This window comes from Physella acuta, unplaced genomic scaffold (genome assembly GCF_028476545.2).
Source record: "Physella acuta isolate Inbredline_101_S28 unplaced genomic scaffold, ASM2847654v3 ptg000131l, whole genome shotgun sequence".
NCBI classification, from domain to species: Eukaryota; Metazoa; Mollusca; class Gastropoda; family Physidae; genus Physella; species Physella acuta.
This window is the reverse complement of record NW_026731650.1, coordinates 784575-802266: the sequence shown is the minus strand read 5'-3', so window position 1 is coordinate 802266 and position 17692 is coordinate 784575. Positions and strand designations below refer to the sequence as shown.

General features: G+C 36.8%; 1 protein-coding gene across 5 annotated transcripts; it reads left to right on the top strand.

Moving 5' to 3' along the window:
• Positions 1-5: 5 nt before the first annotated feature.
• Positions 6-17055, top strand: LOC131935085 (pericentriolar material 1 protein). Of its 5 annotated transcripts, none has more exons than XM_059291376.1 (41): positions 6-52; positions 1447-1590; positions 1684-1923; positions 2235-2411; positions 2518-2616; positions 2735-2827; positions 2937-3065; positions 3151-3342; positions 3438-3533; positions 3634-3727; positions 3856-4154; positions 4237-4408; positions 4636-4864; positions 4988-5140; positions 5233-5396; positions 5610-5730; positions 5862-6080; positions 6183-6303; positions 6405-6507; positions 6620-6797; positions 7307-7440; positions 7531-7725; positions 7863-7933; positions 8021-8177; positions 8334-8497; positions 8763-8936; positions 9052-9545; positions 9739-9785; positions 9884-10070; positions 10195-10426; positions 10529-10636; positions 10716-10874; positions 10977-11099; positions 11311-11499; positions 11697-11932; positions 12181-12310; positions 12479-12619; positions 12707-12810; positions 13294-13582; positions 13948-14067; positions 15754-17055. In XM_059291376.1, exons 2-41 carry the CDS (start codon positions 1447-1449, stop codon positions 15883-15885), a joined length of 6609 nt encoding a protein of 2202 aa, XP_059147359.1. In that variant the 5' UTR covers positions 6-52; the 3' UTR covers positions 15886-17055. The 5 variants fall into 5 exon arrangements, with proteins under 5 accessions (XP_059147359.1, XP_059147361.1, XP_059147362.1 ...); XM_059291378.1 differs by lacking the exon at positions 6-52 and adding an exon at positions 195-335 and having other exon boundaries at positions 5613-5730; XM_059291379.1 differs by lacking the exon at positions 6-52 and adding an exon at positions 195-335 and having other exon boundaries at positions 6183-6294.
• The last annotated feature ends 637 nt before the right edge of the window (positions 17056-17692 follow it).

Here is a 17692-nt window from a genome sequence, read left to right as displayed (position 1 = left end):
CTATGCACAACACACACCAAATTTCATATCAGCGAGCTAAAATATAGTTCAGGTTTATACATATTGATATTGCTTAATTTCTTATAAAATCACAACACTGACATTATCTATAGTTTAAATCCTGTTTTTGAAATATCTTACAAGTTTAAAATCCATATTCTTTTCTTGAAGGCATTACAATTATTGACAATTTTTTCATTTGTACAGATTGCTCCGACAGCGTCAAAAATGGCTGCTTTTTAATATGAGTTGCTAGCATGCATAATATATTGTTTTTGTTTAACGAATTTCAGGAAATATTTTAACTAACGGTTGAAGTCTTTGCTAATTGCAAGGTATGGAATCAGTCCACCTTAAAATTAATTTAATTTGAAATTTTTTGAAAGTTTCCTGAAATACTTGGCACATGTTCGTGCAAGTCAGATGATCTAGATTCTAGATTCTAGAATCTAAAATTTCTAGAATCTGCAGTCTAGCAGCACTCAGCACTCTATCTAGCTCTAGATCTAGTCTAGATCTAGAATCTAGAATCTATTTCTAGATTCTAGAATTTTTTTCTAGCCCTAGATCTACATCTAGGTTCTAGATCTAACTAGACATAGATCTAGATTAATATTAACTTCAACAATCAAGTTGTTAAAATTCAAATAATTTTTTAAAAATTCTCAAGAGTGGTCACCAATGGGGGGGGGGGGGTGTTGTACTTCAACTTCTTGAAGAAGGGGAGGCTCAGATTCTAACACCTTTTGCATATTAAATAATTAAGAATTAATGTTTGTAATGTAATGACATCATTTTAGGGCAATTTAGGTTGTGGTTTGGCTTTTTGTGATATTCAGGAGGGGGAAGGTAAAAACGTTAGGCCTATATTTTTTATAAAGTGTGACTTTTCGTTTATGGATTACATTTTAAATATTAGCCACATAATTAAATTGTAGCCAATAGGTCTAATTCTACTACTATCCAATAACAATAGCATAATAATGAGGAACATTCAAAGGCTTTTTATTTTACTCAGTACAAAGATATAAAGATTTGAAGACTTAAGTCTTAAACTTAAGATTGTTGGCTTGTTAAAAACAGATTTTCAAGTACTTCATTGTCACAATTTTTCTTTAAAAAGTAGCTAGTACATTTTTGGTAACAATTTGTTACATTACTTTTGAAAGATTTGAAGTTAAGTTTACTTAACTTCATTCACACATACACCATTAAATCATTTTTATTTTTATTTTCATTATAAAATATAATGCATGCCAAGTACTTATTTGTAGCATATCCCCTAACAACACAATGTACATGTCCTGACCCTAACAATGGTATTATTTTGGTTTTTTCTGCAAGGCCTTGATGAGGGGTGCACAAGGATAGATTAAATGAAAACTTTGCACAGTGCTTCTTACAAAACAAAATTAAACTCTAATGCTTACTCGTATTGATTTTTAGATGGCCTCTGGTGGTTACCAAAGCAATAAGCAGGCAAAAGGTGAGCCGAAGAGAAGGTCAAATTGGCAACGTTCTGTAAGCTCTGACAGGGATGATGCTCAGAGCTTAAATAGCCTGCCTAGTGATATTCGTATCAATAATTGGGTGAGTAATGGGATTTTTATTCTCAGTTTTATTTTCTTAAGGCTTTTTTAAAAACTTTACAAAAATGTTTTTTCATCTCAATCAAATTCTTAGGATCTTTCTGATCTTCGTCCTACCAATCTGGGGGGTGATTCAAAGCGGCGTAAAAAATCCAAAGGGAACCCAGAACGAGAAAGAGAACAGTCCTTGTCAATGGATTCACCTCCCCATGATCAAAAGCACCATACTCCTGCCACTTATCCTCGCACTAAAATAACCCCTAGTACACCGACATCACAGAGGGTGGCTCTTGAAAATCTGAAACAACATATGACATTCAGTGACTTGGAAGATGTATGTCATTTCTGATTGTGATCATATTTAAATTGTAATTGTAAGGTCATTAGTTTAATTTAAATAATTCATATTTTAGAAAACAAAATTAACTTGCAACCATGGCCATATATATAGAAGTATATCTTTTAAAAAGGCATTTGAGTTTATTTATTTGGCTTTTTCACTCCTTATTGCGATGAAAATAATGTGACAAAAATGCATACTAAAATTTCGTAAGAGCTGTATTTTAATATAAATAATACTTAAAAATAATGCATTTGCAAGTACAAAACTAAGTTAATGTTTAGTTTTCTTTTGAATTTTTACAGCAAGTAAGCACAGATGGAGAGAGAAATAATGAAAGACATGTATCACAAAGTCGACGCAGACTTGAGAACTCATCATTCAATAAGACAGAATCATCTGAAGCTGATGACGCTAGAGGTTCAAGGGAGAGGAGAATAAACAGGAATAACAACATGGACACGTCCACAAGAGAACAAGGCGTAAGATGCTAGTTTTGAATAATCTACATTTTCAAAGTTAAATTGTTTTAAAGCTATGTATTACAAAAATTATTAGTTATAATTTAAATTATTATTTATTCTTCAGCCTGATAGTAATGAGATTGTTGCTCGCTTGATGCAAATAAGAGATTTTATGAAACAGGCGCGATCAATGCTAGATAGTATGGAGAAGCTAGGGGATAGGGTAAGATAAGATTAAAATTTTGTCTTTAATTTAGAGAGCTTACATCAAATATTGACATACAAGCATTGATTTATTTTAGTTTTTCTAAGGTTGTATTTTAAAAACTTTTATATCCTAGAAAAAAGCTGAGGATATTGATAAAGTACGCAGACTGATTCGCAACTTACAGGAACAAGAACAAGGGTACAGGGGACTACTACAAAACACTTTGGTAAGAGACTTAAGTAAATTCTGTATTTATTAATTACATCAACTAAAACTGCTTTCCCGGCCTACTATCAATGAGAGAAAGAAATGTATTTTGGTCACTATTGAATCAGGCTCACAGAGAAGGGGACAGTAACCTGGCCACTGGAGGGGAAGATGACACTTTGGTCAAAGATGGAAAAGACGACTCAGATGACACATCTGTGGACCTTGACGTCAGGACAGAAAACTCTGACACAACAGTAAGAGGATTTTATTAATCTTTTCATAGATGACATTGTTAACTGTATGTGGAATCTTTCCTCATGAGGGATATTTGTCTTTTAGGAAGATTCTCAAGATTCAAGACCTCGTATTGAAAGCAAGCTTGGTATAGAGGACGAAGATGAAGGAAATGAGGATGACAGGTATGCTGAGCCAATGAGAATGACACCTGCTGGAGGTTCTGGCAATGCAAATGCCAACAGAGCAGCAGATTTAGAAAATAGCTTGGTGCATCATTCACATCCTTCTCAAGAAGTAAGTTCAGACACAACCTTTTCTAACCTGTGCATGGTTCCTCTAAACTAAAAAATCTGGTTACCCAGACATTTTAAATCTCTACTACTCTACAGAGTCAAGAAGGAGCCAGAGGGCCATCTGTTGTTGATGACGGGCCAGCACCACACCACCAGGAACTCCTTCAAATCCTCAAGGAAAAACAGAAACAGGTTTGTTGAATGGGCAGTCTTTAAAAAATATACTACATCTCTTTGTGTTTCCACTATCTAATAAAAAGAGAAATCTTACACTAGTCCTGTCTGTTTTCAGCTGCAAGATTTGATGAGTCGGCAGGAAGAACTGAATGTTAAACGCAGAGAAACTGAAAAAAAACTTCTGGAGGCTCAAGCACGAGACAACAAAGGTAAAACATAAGTTCTTATAGGTTTTGATATTTAATGGACCAGACTTGCATTTTTCATAAATTTGTTTTGTTCTGACATTAATTCTCTCTTCATAGATCAGCACCATGTTCACATTGCTTTTTTCCAGCTCGTGCTGCCCTTGCAGCTGTTAGTTCAGATCGCCAGTTTTTGGAGGCAAAACTTCAGAGTCACAAAGGTTTAACAAAAGAATCCCAAGCTAGCTTAGCCGGAGTAGAGTGGGATGCTGACGATGACGAGGAGGAGAAAGGTGCAGCTGGTGGGGATAGAGTGCTCAAGTCTAACATTGTGGGCTATCCTGTTTCGGATGATGAAGATAATTCCAATGTTCGAGAAGTTGAAAGTTTGCCCAATGAACTATTGGAGTTGAAGCGTCAGCTTACGTATCTTAGAAATGAGTTTTCACAGGTGAGACTTTTTTTTTTACATTGATATTTTATTTGTTGTTATTAAAATTACAAATTTTTTTATGCATTTAATTTTATTTCAGAGTAAAGAAGCTCCTAAAAATGTGGAATCTGAGCCACCAGCATGTGCTGATGGGCGCCAACAACTGGAAAATAAACTTGTTGAATTGCAAACTAAGAAGTCTCGCATGGATTCTTTGCTACAGGAATTACAGATGCTGCATTCTCTTCCTCTAGAGAATCTTAGAAATAACGGTAAGTGTTAGTGCACTCCCTTGGCTTGAGTGTGTTGGATGTACCTGAGTCAGGGAAAAGTGACATAAGCTCTACTTCATATGTGCTTTGAATTAAATGGTCCAAAAACGTTCTTTACTTTTTATAGTTACCTTATTATACCTGTTTGGTAACATGAAAATTTATAAACGTATTATCACTATTGATTGTGAAATCACCTGGATTTATTATTTACACTTACTGTTTAGAATCCAATCCCCCGACTTCCAACATCCAAGCATCCAGGCCACCCCCACCTGCCAGGTCCCAGCTGCCAGCAAACCTCCAGTCCAGAATGAATGACATGGCTGTAGCTGCTCCCAGCTCACTGGAGAGTGCCATGTCAACATTTGCCAAGCTGGCTAGAGAGGCAAGCAGGAACCAGGATTCCTCCAGTGTAGAGCCTGAGATGGTCACTGAGGTACATGAAAAACTCAGGTAAATACACCTCTAACTTTGTTTACCCAGTAGTCAAGAAAATAATTTGTGGCATCAATAGTTCTTACCAGTACCAACAGCTTTATGTAATATATATATAATATGATACTTTTGTCTACAAAGGCGCCTAAAAGAAGTGAGGGACCAGCTAGATCAGCTCCGGCAGTTGGTCCATTACTATCAGGGTCAGAGTGATGGAGCAGAGGGTGGGGCTGAACAAGATGAACTGGTACCAGCTTCTGCTTACAGTGACAGGGGGGATCATGGTAGCAGACAGTAGGTTTTCACTTGGGACTCATTTTTGTATAAGTTTTAAGCATATGTTAATGTTAAATTTTGTAATAATTTTTCTCTAATATTCCCACAAGGAAAGAACAAAGTGTTGCTGTTGTGAGAGGTACAAGAAAGGTTCCCCAGCAGCTGCAGGAGCATGTCTCTCAACCACCACCACCACATAGACCCCAAACCTCAGAGGTGGCTGGTGCTGGGGTTTCTTCTCTTCAGAACATGGTGCAGCTCTTGAATTTAGCAGGTAACTAATCATTATCAAACTTCTCTCTTTCTAGTTTCAATTGATAAATTCATAAATTGTTTTAGTTTTGTTTATAGAAGTTTTGTTTTCAGTTATGAGAACGTTAATTATAAATAAAATAGGCCTTAAATGCTTGTATTATTTGTCTTGTATGTATAATTTTAAAGAGCCATCATTATTTTGGTGTTGGTTAAATCTGTGACTTGTGTGTAGCAGGCACGGATCAAGGCAATGAGCTCTCTGATGAGGACAATGTGTCAGCATCACAGTCAGAGTCCCAGTGGTCACACCTAGGACCCTGGGACGATGACCCTGAGATCCAGGAGAAAGTCAAGTAAGAGCCTTGTGTTTTTCTTTTCAAGTTTAAAGAGTTCAGTTTAAAGTAATAGTTACCTGTGGTTTTGGTTTAAAGAATTCAGTTTAAAGTAGTGCAGCCTTAAAAACATTTTCCTTTTCTTTTTGCAGGAAATTAAAGGCTGCCAAGGAAAAACTGCGGCAGCTGCAGGATTTGGTAGCCTTTGTACAGCAGTCACCTGATGCTACAAGACCTCTGCCTGAAGCTCTGGGAGACATAGCAGCCAGTGTTGAAGGAGAAGCTGTGTCCCAAGCCACACAAACAGATGAGCCCAATGTCTCCATCAGTGAAGGGGAGGTGGCATCAGATTCTCACAGACTGCAACAGAGGTAGGTTTCCATCTTTGTACATCTATTTCAAAATAAGTCCTACTTGTAGAGACAAAAAGGATGAATTAATGTGCTAATGAATAATTTACTTAATGATTGTAGAGATGAAGATGAGGAGGAAATAGAAGATCCCAGAGCAGAGCTAGAAAGATTGAAAAAAGATCGCGCCATGTTGCTTGAGATCCAAAACCAGCTGAAGCAGATACAAAACCAAGTAGGGAGGGTAAGATTAGTTAGAGAAAGTTGCTTTTTAGTTGCATCTTTCTAATCTTAGAGTTAGCTAGCATTGGGCTTCAGTGGGTTAACACATGTTTTGGTTTCCAGACACCTGGAGAGCAGTCCACAGTGCAGCAAAGGTCACAGCAAAATACTAACATGAATAAGCCTGAACCTGAGCCAGGGGCTAATGCTGCACCTGTTGTCACTTGTAAGTTTTATATTTTTATTGCTTTGACGGGCATGGATGAAATTACTTGTTTTAAAACTCTTCATAAATAATTTTATATTTGTATAAAAAATGTATTTGCCAAATATGACAGTTGCCTCAAATGATGAGCTGTATAGCAAGATGAGGAGACAACGCATTCTGAGAGAAGAACTGCGGTCTAAGAAAAAGGAGCTAGAAGCCATCATGAAGAAAGACAGAAACAAACGTCAATACTCCCGCAACCAGGACAATCAGAGTGACACTGTTTCATTAAATACTGATACTTTTGGGTGAGATCATTGTAGATTTATTACACTTTAACTTTGTAAAGAGCTACTGAATTCAAAGTCCTATTTCCATCAAAAAATATAAGGCCTATTTTTAAAAAAAAGATGTACACCTTATGGCTTGTGCAGTTAAGTGCTTGCTATCTTATTGCATGTTTTGTAAGTACATTGATATAGAAAGTTAATTGTGTGCAACTATAAATCACTTTGCATATTTTAAAAATTGTAGTGGGGCCAGTCCCGAAGTATTATGTTTTTTGTCACACTCTGTATAATTATAGATGTAATATTTTATTATTATAAATAAATAATATGAGCTATACAATGAAGAAACATCTTTGAGACCATCAGTGTTTATATGGTTGAATAAAAGCAAACAGGAAAAACTATTTGAAAAGACAGTAAAACCAAATTCTTAAAATCCATTTAAAAAGCACTACATTTTTATGAATTCACATGAAACAAGCAACCCATTCCAACAAGTTCTCAATAAAATACTATGTGTATCCCAGTGTACCAGCCAGTGTTGACGCTACCATGGCAACCTGGGGAGGCTCCACTGTTGACAATTTAGAGAACATCACAGAAGATGAGGATGGTCAAGAGAGAAATGAACGTGTCAATGGGGATGAGGATGAAGATGATGGTAAAAATAATCTTCTATTTAAAAAAAAAAAACTCGCCACCTAGTCATTTATAAACTTGAGGTAAATTGTCTAATTGTTGGGTTGCCCAGGTTATCCAAGTGATGGTATTGTACAAGTTGAGGAGGAGGAAGAAGAGAATGACAGTGATAATGGGACATACACCATTGAAGCAGATGCAAGGAAGAGGAAGAGTTTGAGGAAAGGAGAGAGCATGGGTATAGGAGCTAGACCAAAGTCTGCTCATGGTAGACAGACATACCCACAACCTTCTTACAATGAGAAAAGTAAGTTTGACACTACATACCTCCATACATCTCCATGCCTATACACCCATGTAAATATTAAAACTTCTTTAACCATTCTACTGGGTTTATTTTTTTAATTTGAAAATGTAATTAACTTTAAAAACTAATCTATATAGACATGAAGAAGACAGCCAGTCAGCACAACACCTCTAGATCATCTAGGCGTGACTTGCAGTTCAGACAAGAGGTAAAATTACTTAAATCACATTGTATCCAGCTGTACCTCTACATTGAAACCATTTCACTGTGTTGTTTATTAATTTGATTTCTTTAGAGCTACAGATCATCCATGCAAGATGAAGAAAAGGAGAAGCCGAGTGAATGGTTTCACATGATTGATGACAGACTGTCAAGCTTGACTAATACAGTGGAGGCCCTTCTCAGGAAATCTGAAACTGATGGGAGACAGCTGAGCGTGTCACTTAATCCAGGTTCGTCTAAATAAACTTTCTGATTGCTAATATTTTTTTAAATTCATTTTCTTTCTATTTCATGAAAGACTGATTTTCTAAAGTTTCTAACTTTAAAAAGTTGTAATTAAGTCTAGCTATAGGAAACATGTTATGATGTTTTTGTTGTCCCATCAGAGAGTGGTCCTCAATCCAGCCTGATCTCCCCCATGCAAGAACAAATGCTCCAGCTACAGAACCAGTCCATGATGCTGAGCTTCAGCCAGCTGGTGCAGTCTCTCACCAGGCAGCAGGGAGAGATGCAACAGCTGCAGCAGCAGATGCAAGCCCTTCAGCTACAGGTGACACTTTACCTCTTGTTCTATGGACTAAACCATTGTGCTTTTTACTGTTAGAAACTGAACATTTTTATATTTCTGTTCTTAAAACTTACACTTTTTTTTTTTGGTGATATCTTTTTAAAGTTTAATTCATTAAGATTCGAAATATATCTTCAGTCAATGTTTTTTTATATCCTTCAGTTAAAATCTCTTGTATAGCTAGGTTATAAAATCAATGCCTTGTTTGTTTGCTTCTGTTAAATGTGGTTTCTTGTTTTCACCCCAGATCCATGAAATCCATGAACACAGTTTTCATGGGCCTGGCTTGGCTACCCAGTTACCTAGACCAGCTCTGTCCAACTCAGCATTAAATAACAGCAACTACAATCTCCAAGCTTCAGCGGCGCTGGGCAATCACTCACTAACTTACAACCATCAGATGCCTAGCCCATACACTCAGGTACACACTAGCTGCGTTGTCTAACATTCAACATGTTTCATTGTGTAATTTTGTGTAATAGACCATTCAAACGTAATTGTTTTCAGAACCATTCACACATTGTCATTGTTTTCAGAACCATTTGAACAACACGCCTTCAGCAGGGCTACTAAGTGCATACACAAACCAAAGTCCTGGTGGTCACCGCAGCTTTCATCAAAATGGAGTTACCCCTCTTGGTGCTGGAGTTATGGGCCATGGTGGTTTGGGCACAGGTCTAAGTATCAACACAGGCTCCACCAGTTCACTGCCCCAGTCTGGGGCCATGGCTGGGTTCATCTTCAACCCTCTGGGACAGTCCTCCAACCCACAGCAGGCCTCACAGTCCTCTGTCTCCACCATGACCAGAGACTTCAGCCAGTTTGTCAACACCTTACAGTCCACCCCCACCCCCCAGGGGAACAGCTATAACCAGTTGAGCAACCTGAACTTGCTGGGTGCCAACAGCCAGCAGCAGAACTCCAGCTTCTCCTATCTGCCAGCCAGCACCATCAGGGAGGACCAGCTAGACCAGGAGAACCCAGTGCCTAGAAACAATTTTATTTACAATGGGCAAAGAAATAAAAAACGGTAAATAGTTTTATGTCATATACATTTGATTAGAAGATATAACAATTTTGATTGCCATGTATTTATTTCGAACCATTTACAGTTTTATAAACTCGAGCAGCTTATTGTGACATTTGAAATTTATAAACTCAACAGCTTATTGTGACATTTGAAATCAATGGTTAATAGTAATTTTTAATACATTTTTCTGCAGGAAATCTGGTTCTAGGGTTAAGAAATCTGAGAGCGATCCAACATCTGGTAACTAGCAGTTTGTTTATTCCATTCATTTTTTTTTTAAAGTCTTGTTATAAAATACATTTTTGTAACGAATTTGTTCATATTGTTCCTCCATCAAGGCTTAAATTCTGGGTCCAAGGACAACAGAGATGCCAACTCACACAGGTGGTCTGGCCAAAGGGAGAGCACTGCTGATGTTGGTGCTACTTATGAGGGAGCATCATTTAATGCCAGTTCTAGCTACTCAAGTATACAGTCTATCAAAGACCAACACTTACGGCTGCAGGGAGAGCAGACACACACCAAGTTAGTTGTTCTTATTTCTACTTACTATTTTTATCTTTAAGTAAAGGTTTTAAAATAAGGCCAGATGTAAGTACATTTTAGAGCAGTAAGTGGTAAAATCTAAAATGATCTCTGTTTTAAATAGATCAGCAGATACTTCCGAAGAGGGTAACACGCTTTTCGACACTCTGCGAGATACAATCTATGCGGAAGTTGCTTCACTAATTTCTCAGAATGAAAGTCGCCCCCACTTCTTGTTGGAGCTATTTCGAGACATGCGACAAATTGACTCCGATATGATGCGTCAGAGAACGCTCTACTCCATTCAAGATCTGGTCAACTCACACATGAAGTCTTCAGAATTGGGGGCTGCCTCTGTGAGTTGTGATACCTGTCCAAGTAGTCAATGTTGTTTTGTGATGTCTCAAGTGGTTAGACCAACATGAGCTTATTTAAATGTAATATCTTATCCTTCACAGTCTGGGCCCTCTTGGATGAAGGCAGTATCCAACCAGGGAGATACTGGCAACTCAGAACAAACCCCCAGTGAGAGCATGACTTCAGATGATGAAGAATATCTCAAAGTTGTAAGTTTTTACTCCACATCAGGTTTTGTTTAGATCATCCCCATTGTAGGACTCCCACATTGCTTTATTTCATTCCTAGGCTGGTCTGGTAGAAGAAGTTGAAGCAGCTAAAAGAAATCATTGTGATAGGAGAAGCAACAGGGGTGCAGACTTCCCTTTTGATTATGCTGAAATGGCAGAGAACCCAAGCTCATTGTCTACACCCACTAACGGGTGTGAAGATTCACCATTTTTTCAGGTAAAAAAATATTTTTGAATTCATGAAATTAGCTTTAGAATTCTAAAAATGAAAACAAATTAAGATATTTTGAAATTATAACTCAAAGTTTTTTTGTTATAGGATGTGCTAGGTGAAACAGTAATTGAATTTGATAGCCTGAAGCAAAATGAGAATGGAGGTAACGTCAGGGGTCAAGGCAGCAGGAAGGGAAATCAGGCAGATAATGAATGGAGGGGACAACAGGTCAGTTCATACTGTTTATAGTACAACATTTGGGTATGTTTTCATATATCAACTCAATCTTATTTGCAATTAGCACTAGTGTGAACGTGTATCTAAAGAACAATTAGTTAAATTAGTTTGCAATGATTAGTATGGCCTAGTTTTTGAAAATATATAGACGTACAGTGTTTTCAAATGGTGTTAAGTTTCAACTTGCAACAACTTTGAGCAGGCGTATGGTGCTGGAGGATTCCTGGCATCAAGACAACTTCTCAAGGATCTAAAGAGAAAGTCTAAGGGCCACAAAGAGGGTGCTGCAGGAACAACAGTAGAATACGGGTCACATGGCTCCCAGTCCAGTCAGGTGACTAGTAGTTCTGCTATGGACCAGAATAGCCAGAGTTCTCTATCAGACATGCCTGTTAGTTGTTTTTTTGTTTTATTTTTTATTGGGTACGGGGCAAATAATATTAAATTTGTTTTTTATGTGATTTATCATTTGTGTTGACTCAAATGTGAGCCAAATATTAAAAAAAAATGTTTAATTATTTTTTATTTATATATTTGATTTTAATTGCCTGAAATACTTAACTCTCGTGAAATTATTTTCTCTTTCAGTACCCGCGCATTGACATGAAACAGTTGGACCGGCAGATAAAAGCCATTATGATGGAGACAATCCCCGTTGTTAAGGAACACATGGATGATGTCTGCTCCACTCAGCTGCTGACCTACATCAAGAGACTTGTCCTGTCCCTAACACGTCAGATAGGGAATCAAGAATTTGCCAGGTTTTTCCAGCGTCAACTGTCATCTATCCTGCAAGACACCCTGCAAAAATACCATGGCAGAAAGTAAGTTTGTTTTATCAATTACCCTTAAGTATACTTTAGTTTTGGTTCTTCCAAAACTGCCAGCAGCCCAATATTGTATCTTGTCATTGTTTTTTCTGTCAAATTGGTGTTGGAGTGATATAGGTGTAGGGCTATAGTGGCGATTATGATTTGAAAAATGGCCTTCTAATATAAGCTGCTGAAATATTAAAATTATAAAAATGTTTGCTTAGTTGTGCAGAAGTTGATGGATACAAATTTAATTTCAGGATGAGAGAGTGTGGTGAGGACCTGCTAGTGGAGATCTCTGATGTCTTGTTCAATGAGTTGGCTTTTTTTAGATTGATGCAGGACCTGGATGAACCCAAACTTCCTGGAGCCACCGAGTGGTCTATGCAGGTAACTCAAGCATTGTCCTGGTGCTCTTTTCTGTTTAACAGGACCAATTCCTGTTTTACAGGGCCAACTGTTAAACACCTGTTTTACATAGCCATCTCCTGTTGAATATACAACTGCTATTAAGCATGCTGATGTTTACCTATATCACTGTTAATTTTCCTGTTTCAGGTTTCCAAAGAGTCCTCAGAATACAGTGCCGACACAAGTTCTGCTGAAGATGAAGCTGAGGTGGAGAAGGACAGTGATGATGTTAGGGTTGGTGCTACCAATGGAGAATTCAAGGATAAAAATGTTGAAAAAGTCTTGAGGGTGAGGATATTTTTGTGTGATCAATAATTTTGAACTATTTCTTTCTGTTGATTGAAATTTTTGAAAAACTATACCCCAAATTTTCAGGAACAAAATGGCCCTGTTGGTGGCAATGAAGAGAAAGATGAAGATGAAACAGAACAAAACTACAAGATAGAACTTGCACCCAGTGAGACAAAACCTTTCACTAGGTATTTACAAATCTGTCACCTTTAAAGAGTTGTTTTGCAAAACTTGTTGAGTGTGTGCAGATATTGATATATTAGGGCTTTAAAATTATGATTAAACTATTGATGTTAGGTAAACGTCATTTAAAAAACTCAACGTGATGTATAATTCAGTTTTAGCACTTCCTTGTGTATTGCAAGCAGTTTATGAGCACTTCAGTCAGTGTTAGCTAAAATAACAATAAATTTAACAATTCTACCTGATACTAATGTAGATAATAAAAAGTACTTTTCCTGATTGTATTAAAAAACTTATTTTGAATTTTTGCCATATAATGAGTTATGTTATGTTATATTCCTTAATTTTTTTGTTGATTAAGGTGTTCAACAACCTTTAGATGTGCCCTGTTAAATAATGCAGTGGTGTAATTTTAATTTGAGCGTTGATTATCATGTTATGAATCGGCAGTGATGTAGACAATTACGGTAATGTCGTTATGATTTTAGAATTGGCAGTGATGAAGATGATGATGATGGTGATGAAGAACACAGTATGGACGACCCAAGTGAGACTGCTGTCAGCCGTGACTCAATGCTTGAAACCAATCTGAGCGCACAAATCTTCGTTCATTCTTCCACAAGACCAGAGACTGAAGGGGCGGGTGGGGATGGAGTGGAGAAACAAGACTTGGAGAAACCACTTTCACCTCAAAAGTTCAACCAGCTGAAACCCTCAGGGGAAGGTGAGGCTCCTCCACCAAGTGCTGGTCCATCAGCAGCTGGGGACACTGTACAGGTAACCAGGCTTTGTCAGATCCTTTCTTTTTTCTAATGACCAGGAGCAGTGCCCAAAGCTTTAGTCAAGTTGTTAGGTTTTTGCAACAAGCTAATGGCACTATGTTTCTTCTTGTTTTGTATTAGTTTGGTGTCATTGGTGCTAGTTGAATGGTGTATGTGTTGTGGCATTTAAAGTTGTAAAAATGTTTCAGGTGATGGTGTACTGAATGGTGTATGTGTTGTGGACATATAATTTAGTGTATAACATGTTTCAGGTGAATGGTGTATGTGTTGTGGATATATAATTTAGTGTATAACATGTTTCAGGTGAATGGTGTACTGTATGTGTTGTGGATATATAATTTAGTGTATAACATGTTTCAGGTGAATGGTGTTTTGAATGGTGGCCACGCCAGTGATGAGGAACTGACTGTAGATGACCTGCCGGAGAGACTGACCGTCCTGCCAACCGCAGCTGACGGGGCCACGCTGAGTGAGAACACTGTGAGTGCCCCCTCATGTGTCGTGTGTAGTGTACTTGTGATGGGCCTCTCTGTGGGGGCTGCTGTCCTTATTGGGGCCCTGGTAGCTGCCCAGCAGTCCAGACCATGAGGAGCCGTCAAACCTCATGAGGTTGTTGTGCCATTTCTTCACTCTGGCTTTGTCACTTTGTGCTAGTTGTTCAGTTTTATTTCAAACATCTCATCTCTTCATTTTGTTCTTTTGTGTTTGGCTCACATTTTTATTTCAAACACCTTTAGCTTATTTTCATCTTCATTTGCAGCACTATTTGTTATGACATTTAGATGCTAGTTCAATTTTTTTTCTTTTCATCCTACCGGTATTGTTTTATTTCAATCTGTTTCACCTTTCTCAGCTTCTTTTTTTTTATTGTTCACTATTTTATTGTGGAGTGGTATTTACATTTCTGTTGGTACCCTCTTCAATATTTGCTGTTACACCATTTATTTAAATTACTGTACCTGGCTACCATGTCTGTCACCTATTGTAAATCCTTAGTCACCCCTTGAAATTACTGGTAGCGGCTACCATATCTGTCACCCCTGTCTACAGTAAAGCCTTAGCTATATATTGTAATTACTGGTAGTTTTTCATGTTCCCTTTGTCTGACTGCTCCATACAAATGACCAATTTGAAAATACTGCCACAGAAAAGAACCTACTACTCCAGTAGAAACGTTTGATTATTCCTGAACAGAAATTTGCCTCCTTTTATTTTACATTTTGTGTTTGTAATCTGGCTGTGGGAATGGTGAATATTAATAAATAATATTTTGATACTTGAGACATTAAGAAAATTAGTTTTTTTAGCGCAATTTCCATACTGGCAATTGCGATTATTAATTCGTTATTTCTGGATGGATGGATGGATGGATGTGTGTCCGCAGCTTTAAGTCGTATCTCCTCCTCAACGAAGCAATATCGAGGACTAGTTCCAAAAGCAAATATGTTAAGCAAGTTCCAAGGATGATTGTGGGCCAAAAAAATTCCCGGAATTCCTTCCTGGATTTCCCGGAAAAGCCAAAAAACCTCGAAAAAATGCAGTTTTTGGCCCATATCTCAGCAACTAGACCACTTAGCGACTTGAAACATTTACCAATCGATTCCTGCCATAATTTAGAACAATATTGCCGAAGAAAGTTTTCAAAAATATCCTTTCGTTCGGTCACAAAAAAAATTTTAAAATTAAATTTTACATAATACACTACAGTACTATATAGCAATATATAGATATAGATCTATGGGGAAATTGCGCTTAAGTTGTCACTAGACTTTTTATTAACTTGTTTTTGTTTCAATACATGGGGTATAATTAACTGCAGTTAAAATTTCTGATATTATGACTAGTGATAATTTTTTACATGATTTATACGGCTAATATTTTAACATTTTGCCTCAATTATTTTTTAAAGTGTCCTTTTGTCATAGAAGTGTTGTGCAGATTTCTTTTTTAACTAACTTATTAACTTTGGTTGTGAACTCATTGATTTGAATTAAACTTGTATAAATATTGCAACTTGGTGTAGTTATCACCAACTTTGTGTAGTTATCACCAACTTTGTGTAGTTATCACCAACTTTGTGTAGTTATCACCAACTTGAGGTAGTTATCACCAACTTAGACGTGTTTGACCTGATAAAATTGTGTCTGATGTCAAGTTTTGTTTCAGCCAGACATGAGATGTAAATTTGCTGAGGAACAAAGAAATGTCTGCGGCATTGATGCTATCCTAACAAGCCTGGACGGGCTGGAGGAGCTGGCTGGGGGTGACCTGCTGGACCCTGATGCTTTTTTCTCTTAAGTCTTGTGTGTGGGTCAGCTGAAGACATTTCTAAATGTACATAGTGTTAACACATTGATGTAAATATGTTTGCTTTATGAAATTGTGATCTAGGATGGTTTAAAACAAACAGCAGTTGAATTAGTTTTAAAGCTGCTGTCAAAGTGGAAGATGTAAGAAAATGTAATCAATAAAAGACAACACACCCTTGTAAAAGCTCACCTAACACATTTAACTAAACACACCACTATAAAAACACATTTAACATAACACACCACTATAAAAACATTTAACATAACACCACTGTAAAAAAAAAAATCAACAACACACCAATGTAAATAGACACAAGTTAACCAAAGACATGTGAACACACACCCCTGTAGAAAACACTACTTAACTCACCTCTATTTAAACACAGCTGCTAACTGGCAGTAGTGACCTAACTCTCGCCTGCTAGTAAAGCCCAGTTAGCATACAGGCCCATACACTTTAGTCATTTGTTTCTCTACATACACTCCAGTCATATGTTTCTCTAGATGTTGGGAATAAGTTAGTTCCTGGTTGTTGTTTACTCTAACCTTTATATTTGTTGCTCTGTTGCTAACATTGACAATGGAGTGACCAGTAGATATTTATTAGTTTAAAGATATTAATATAACCAAATATTTTGTACTTTTTTTCTATTGATGAATCTTGATGTATTTACATGAGAGCTGAGTGCAGTGTTACTGTATATGTGAACACATCTATTTATGAACTTGTCTAGCTAGTGTGGTCACCATGGCAACTCTTCTGTTTGAGCTGTCAGCTGTTGAACTTGTGTGTGATTATTGAATGTTGCTGCAACATCTAACAAAGCATTCCATTAATCTGCTGTATCATCCCATATCATCTAGAGACTGGCAGTTCAGCTCTCTATTCATTGTTTTGTTGCTGAAGTTTTCACATGTACTAGAAGATGTTACTATTTATAGTAGTTGTTAAAGTGGTTGTAAGAACAAGCCTTGTTTGTATAAAAAAAAATTGTGCACGTCTTAAATAAAAAGTTCTGGTAGCCTGATTCACAATTCATCTCATTTGTCCCTTTTAAATATTTAATTAAAAACTAACTAACTGGAGATGAAGAGTTGATTATTTCTGGCACTTATTCCTATAGGAAGTTTTGATGCTATTTCAACTAAGGTTGATTAAAAAGTGTGTTTTATAGAATTTTTACACATCACTTGGTGTTTTTTTTTTTTTTGTGGCCCATAATTGTTAAACTTAACAGATAAATGTACTTTTTTTTAATGACAAGGCAAGGATATTTAATTTTCAGTTTATTTTGTTTAAAAATTATTTTATAAATTAAGATTACTACTATATTAAAAAGTGGGTGACAAAATACTAGCAAGTTGGTTGATCAGCCAGCTGTGTGATATCAACTAGTGCTCACTCATGTTCTAGTGTCACACCCAAAAGCTACGGACTTTTAATATGGGCAGAAAATTGTCATTTCAATTTAAGAACAGTTTACTCTGTATCACTATCAAAATGGGTTGGCAATGAGGGGTGAATACGGTTGGACTTACAGTAAACACACAACAAATTCAACTTTATCAGATTTTATTGTCAGCTTTGCTTGATGGTAAAATTTTCACACAGAACACAATTCAAATTTTTTTTTTTATCAAACTAGTTATAGAAAATAAAAAAAATTTATCAAAATGTTTATCTCACGTATATAAAAATAACACTCAAAAGTAACTTGAAGCAAACAATGGATGTGGGGAGGGGAGGATGGATTTCTGAGCGTCCACTTGCCATATCAACTACAACACAAAGGTGA

What these genes read in the sequence shown, in the direction of transcription:
- LOC131935085 (XM_059291376.1), top strand. Translation starts at nt 1,447, where the DNA reads ATGGCCTCTGGTGGTTACCAAAGCAATAAGCAGGCAAAAGGTGAGCCG. An exon ending in TTAAATACTGATACTTTTGG is followed by an intron (nt 6,798 to 7,306) that starts GTGAGATCATTG and finishes TGTGTATCCCAG; the next exon opens with TGTACCAGCCAGTGTTGACG. An exon ending in GAGACAAAACCTTTCACTAG is followed by an intron (nt 12,811 to 13,293) that starts GTATTTACAAAT and finishes TTATGATTTTAG; the next exon opens with AATTGGCAGTGATGAAGATG.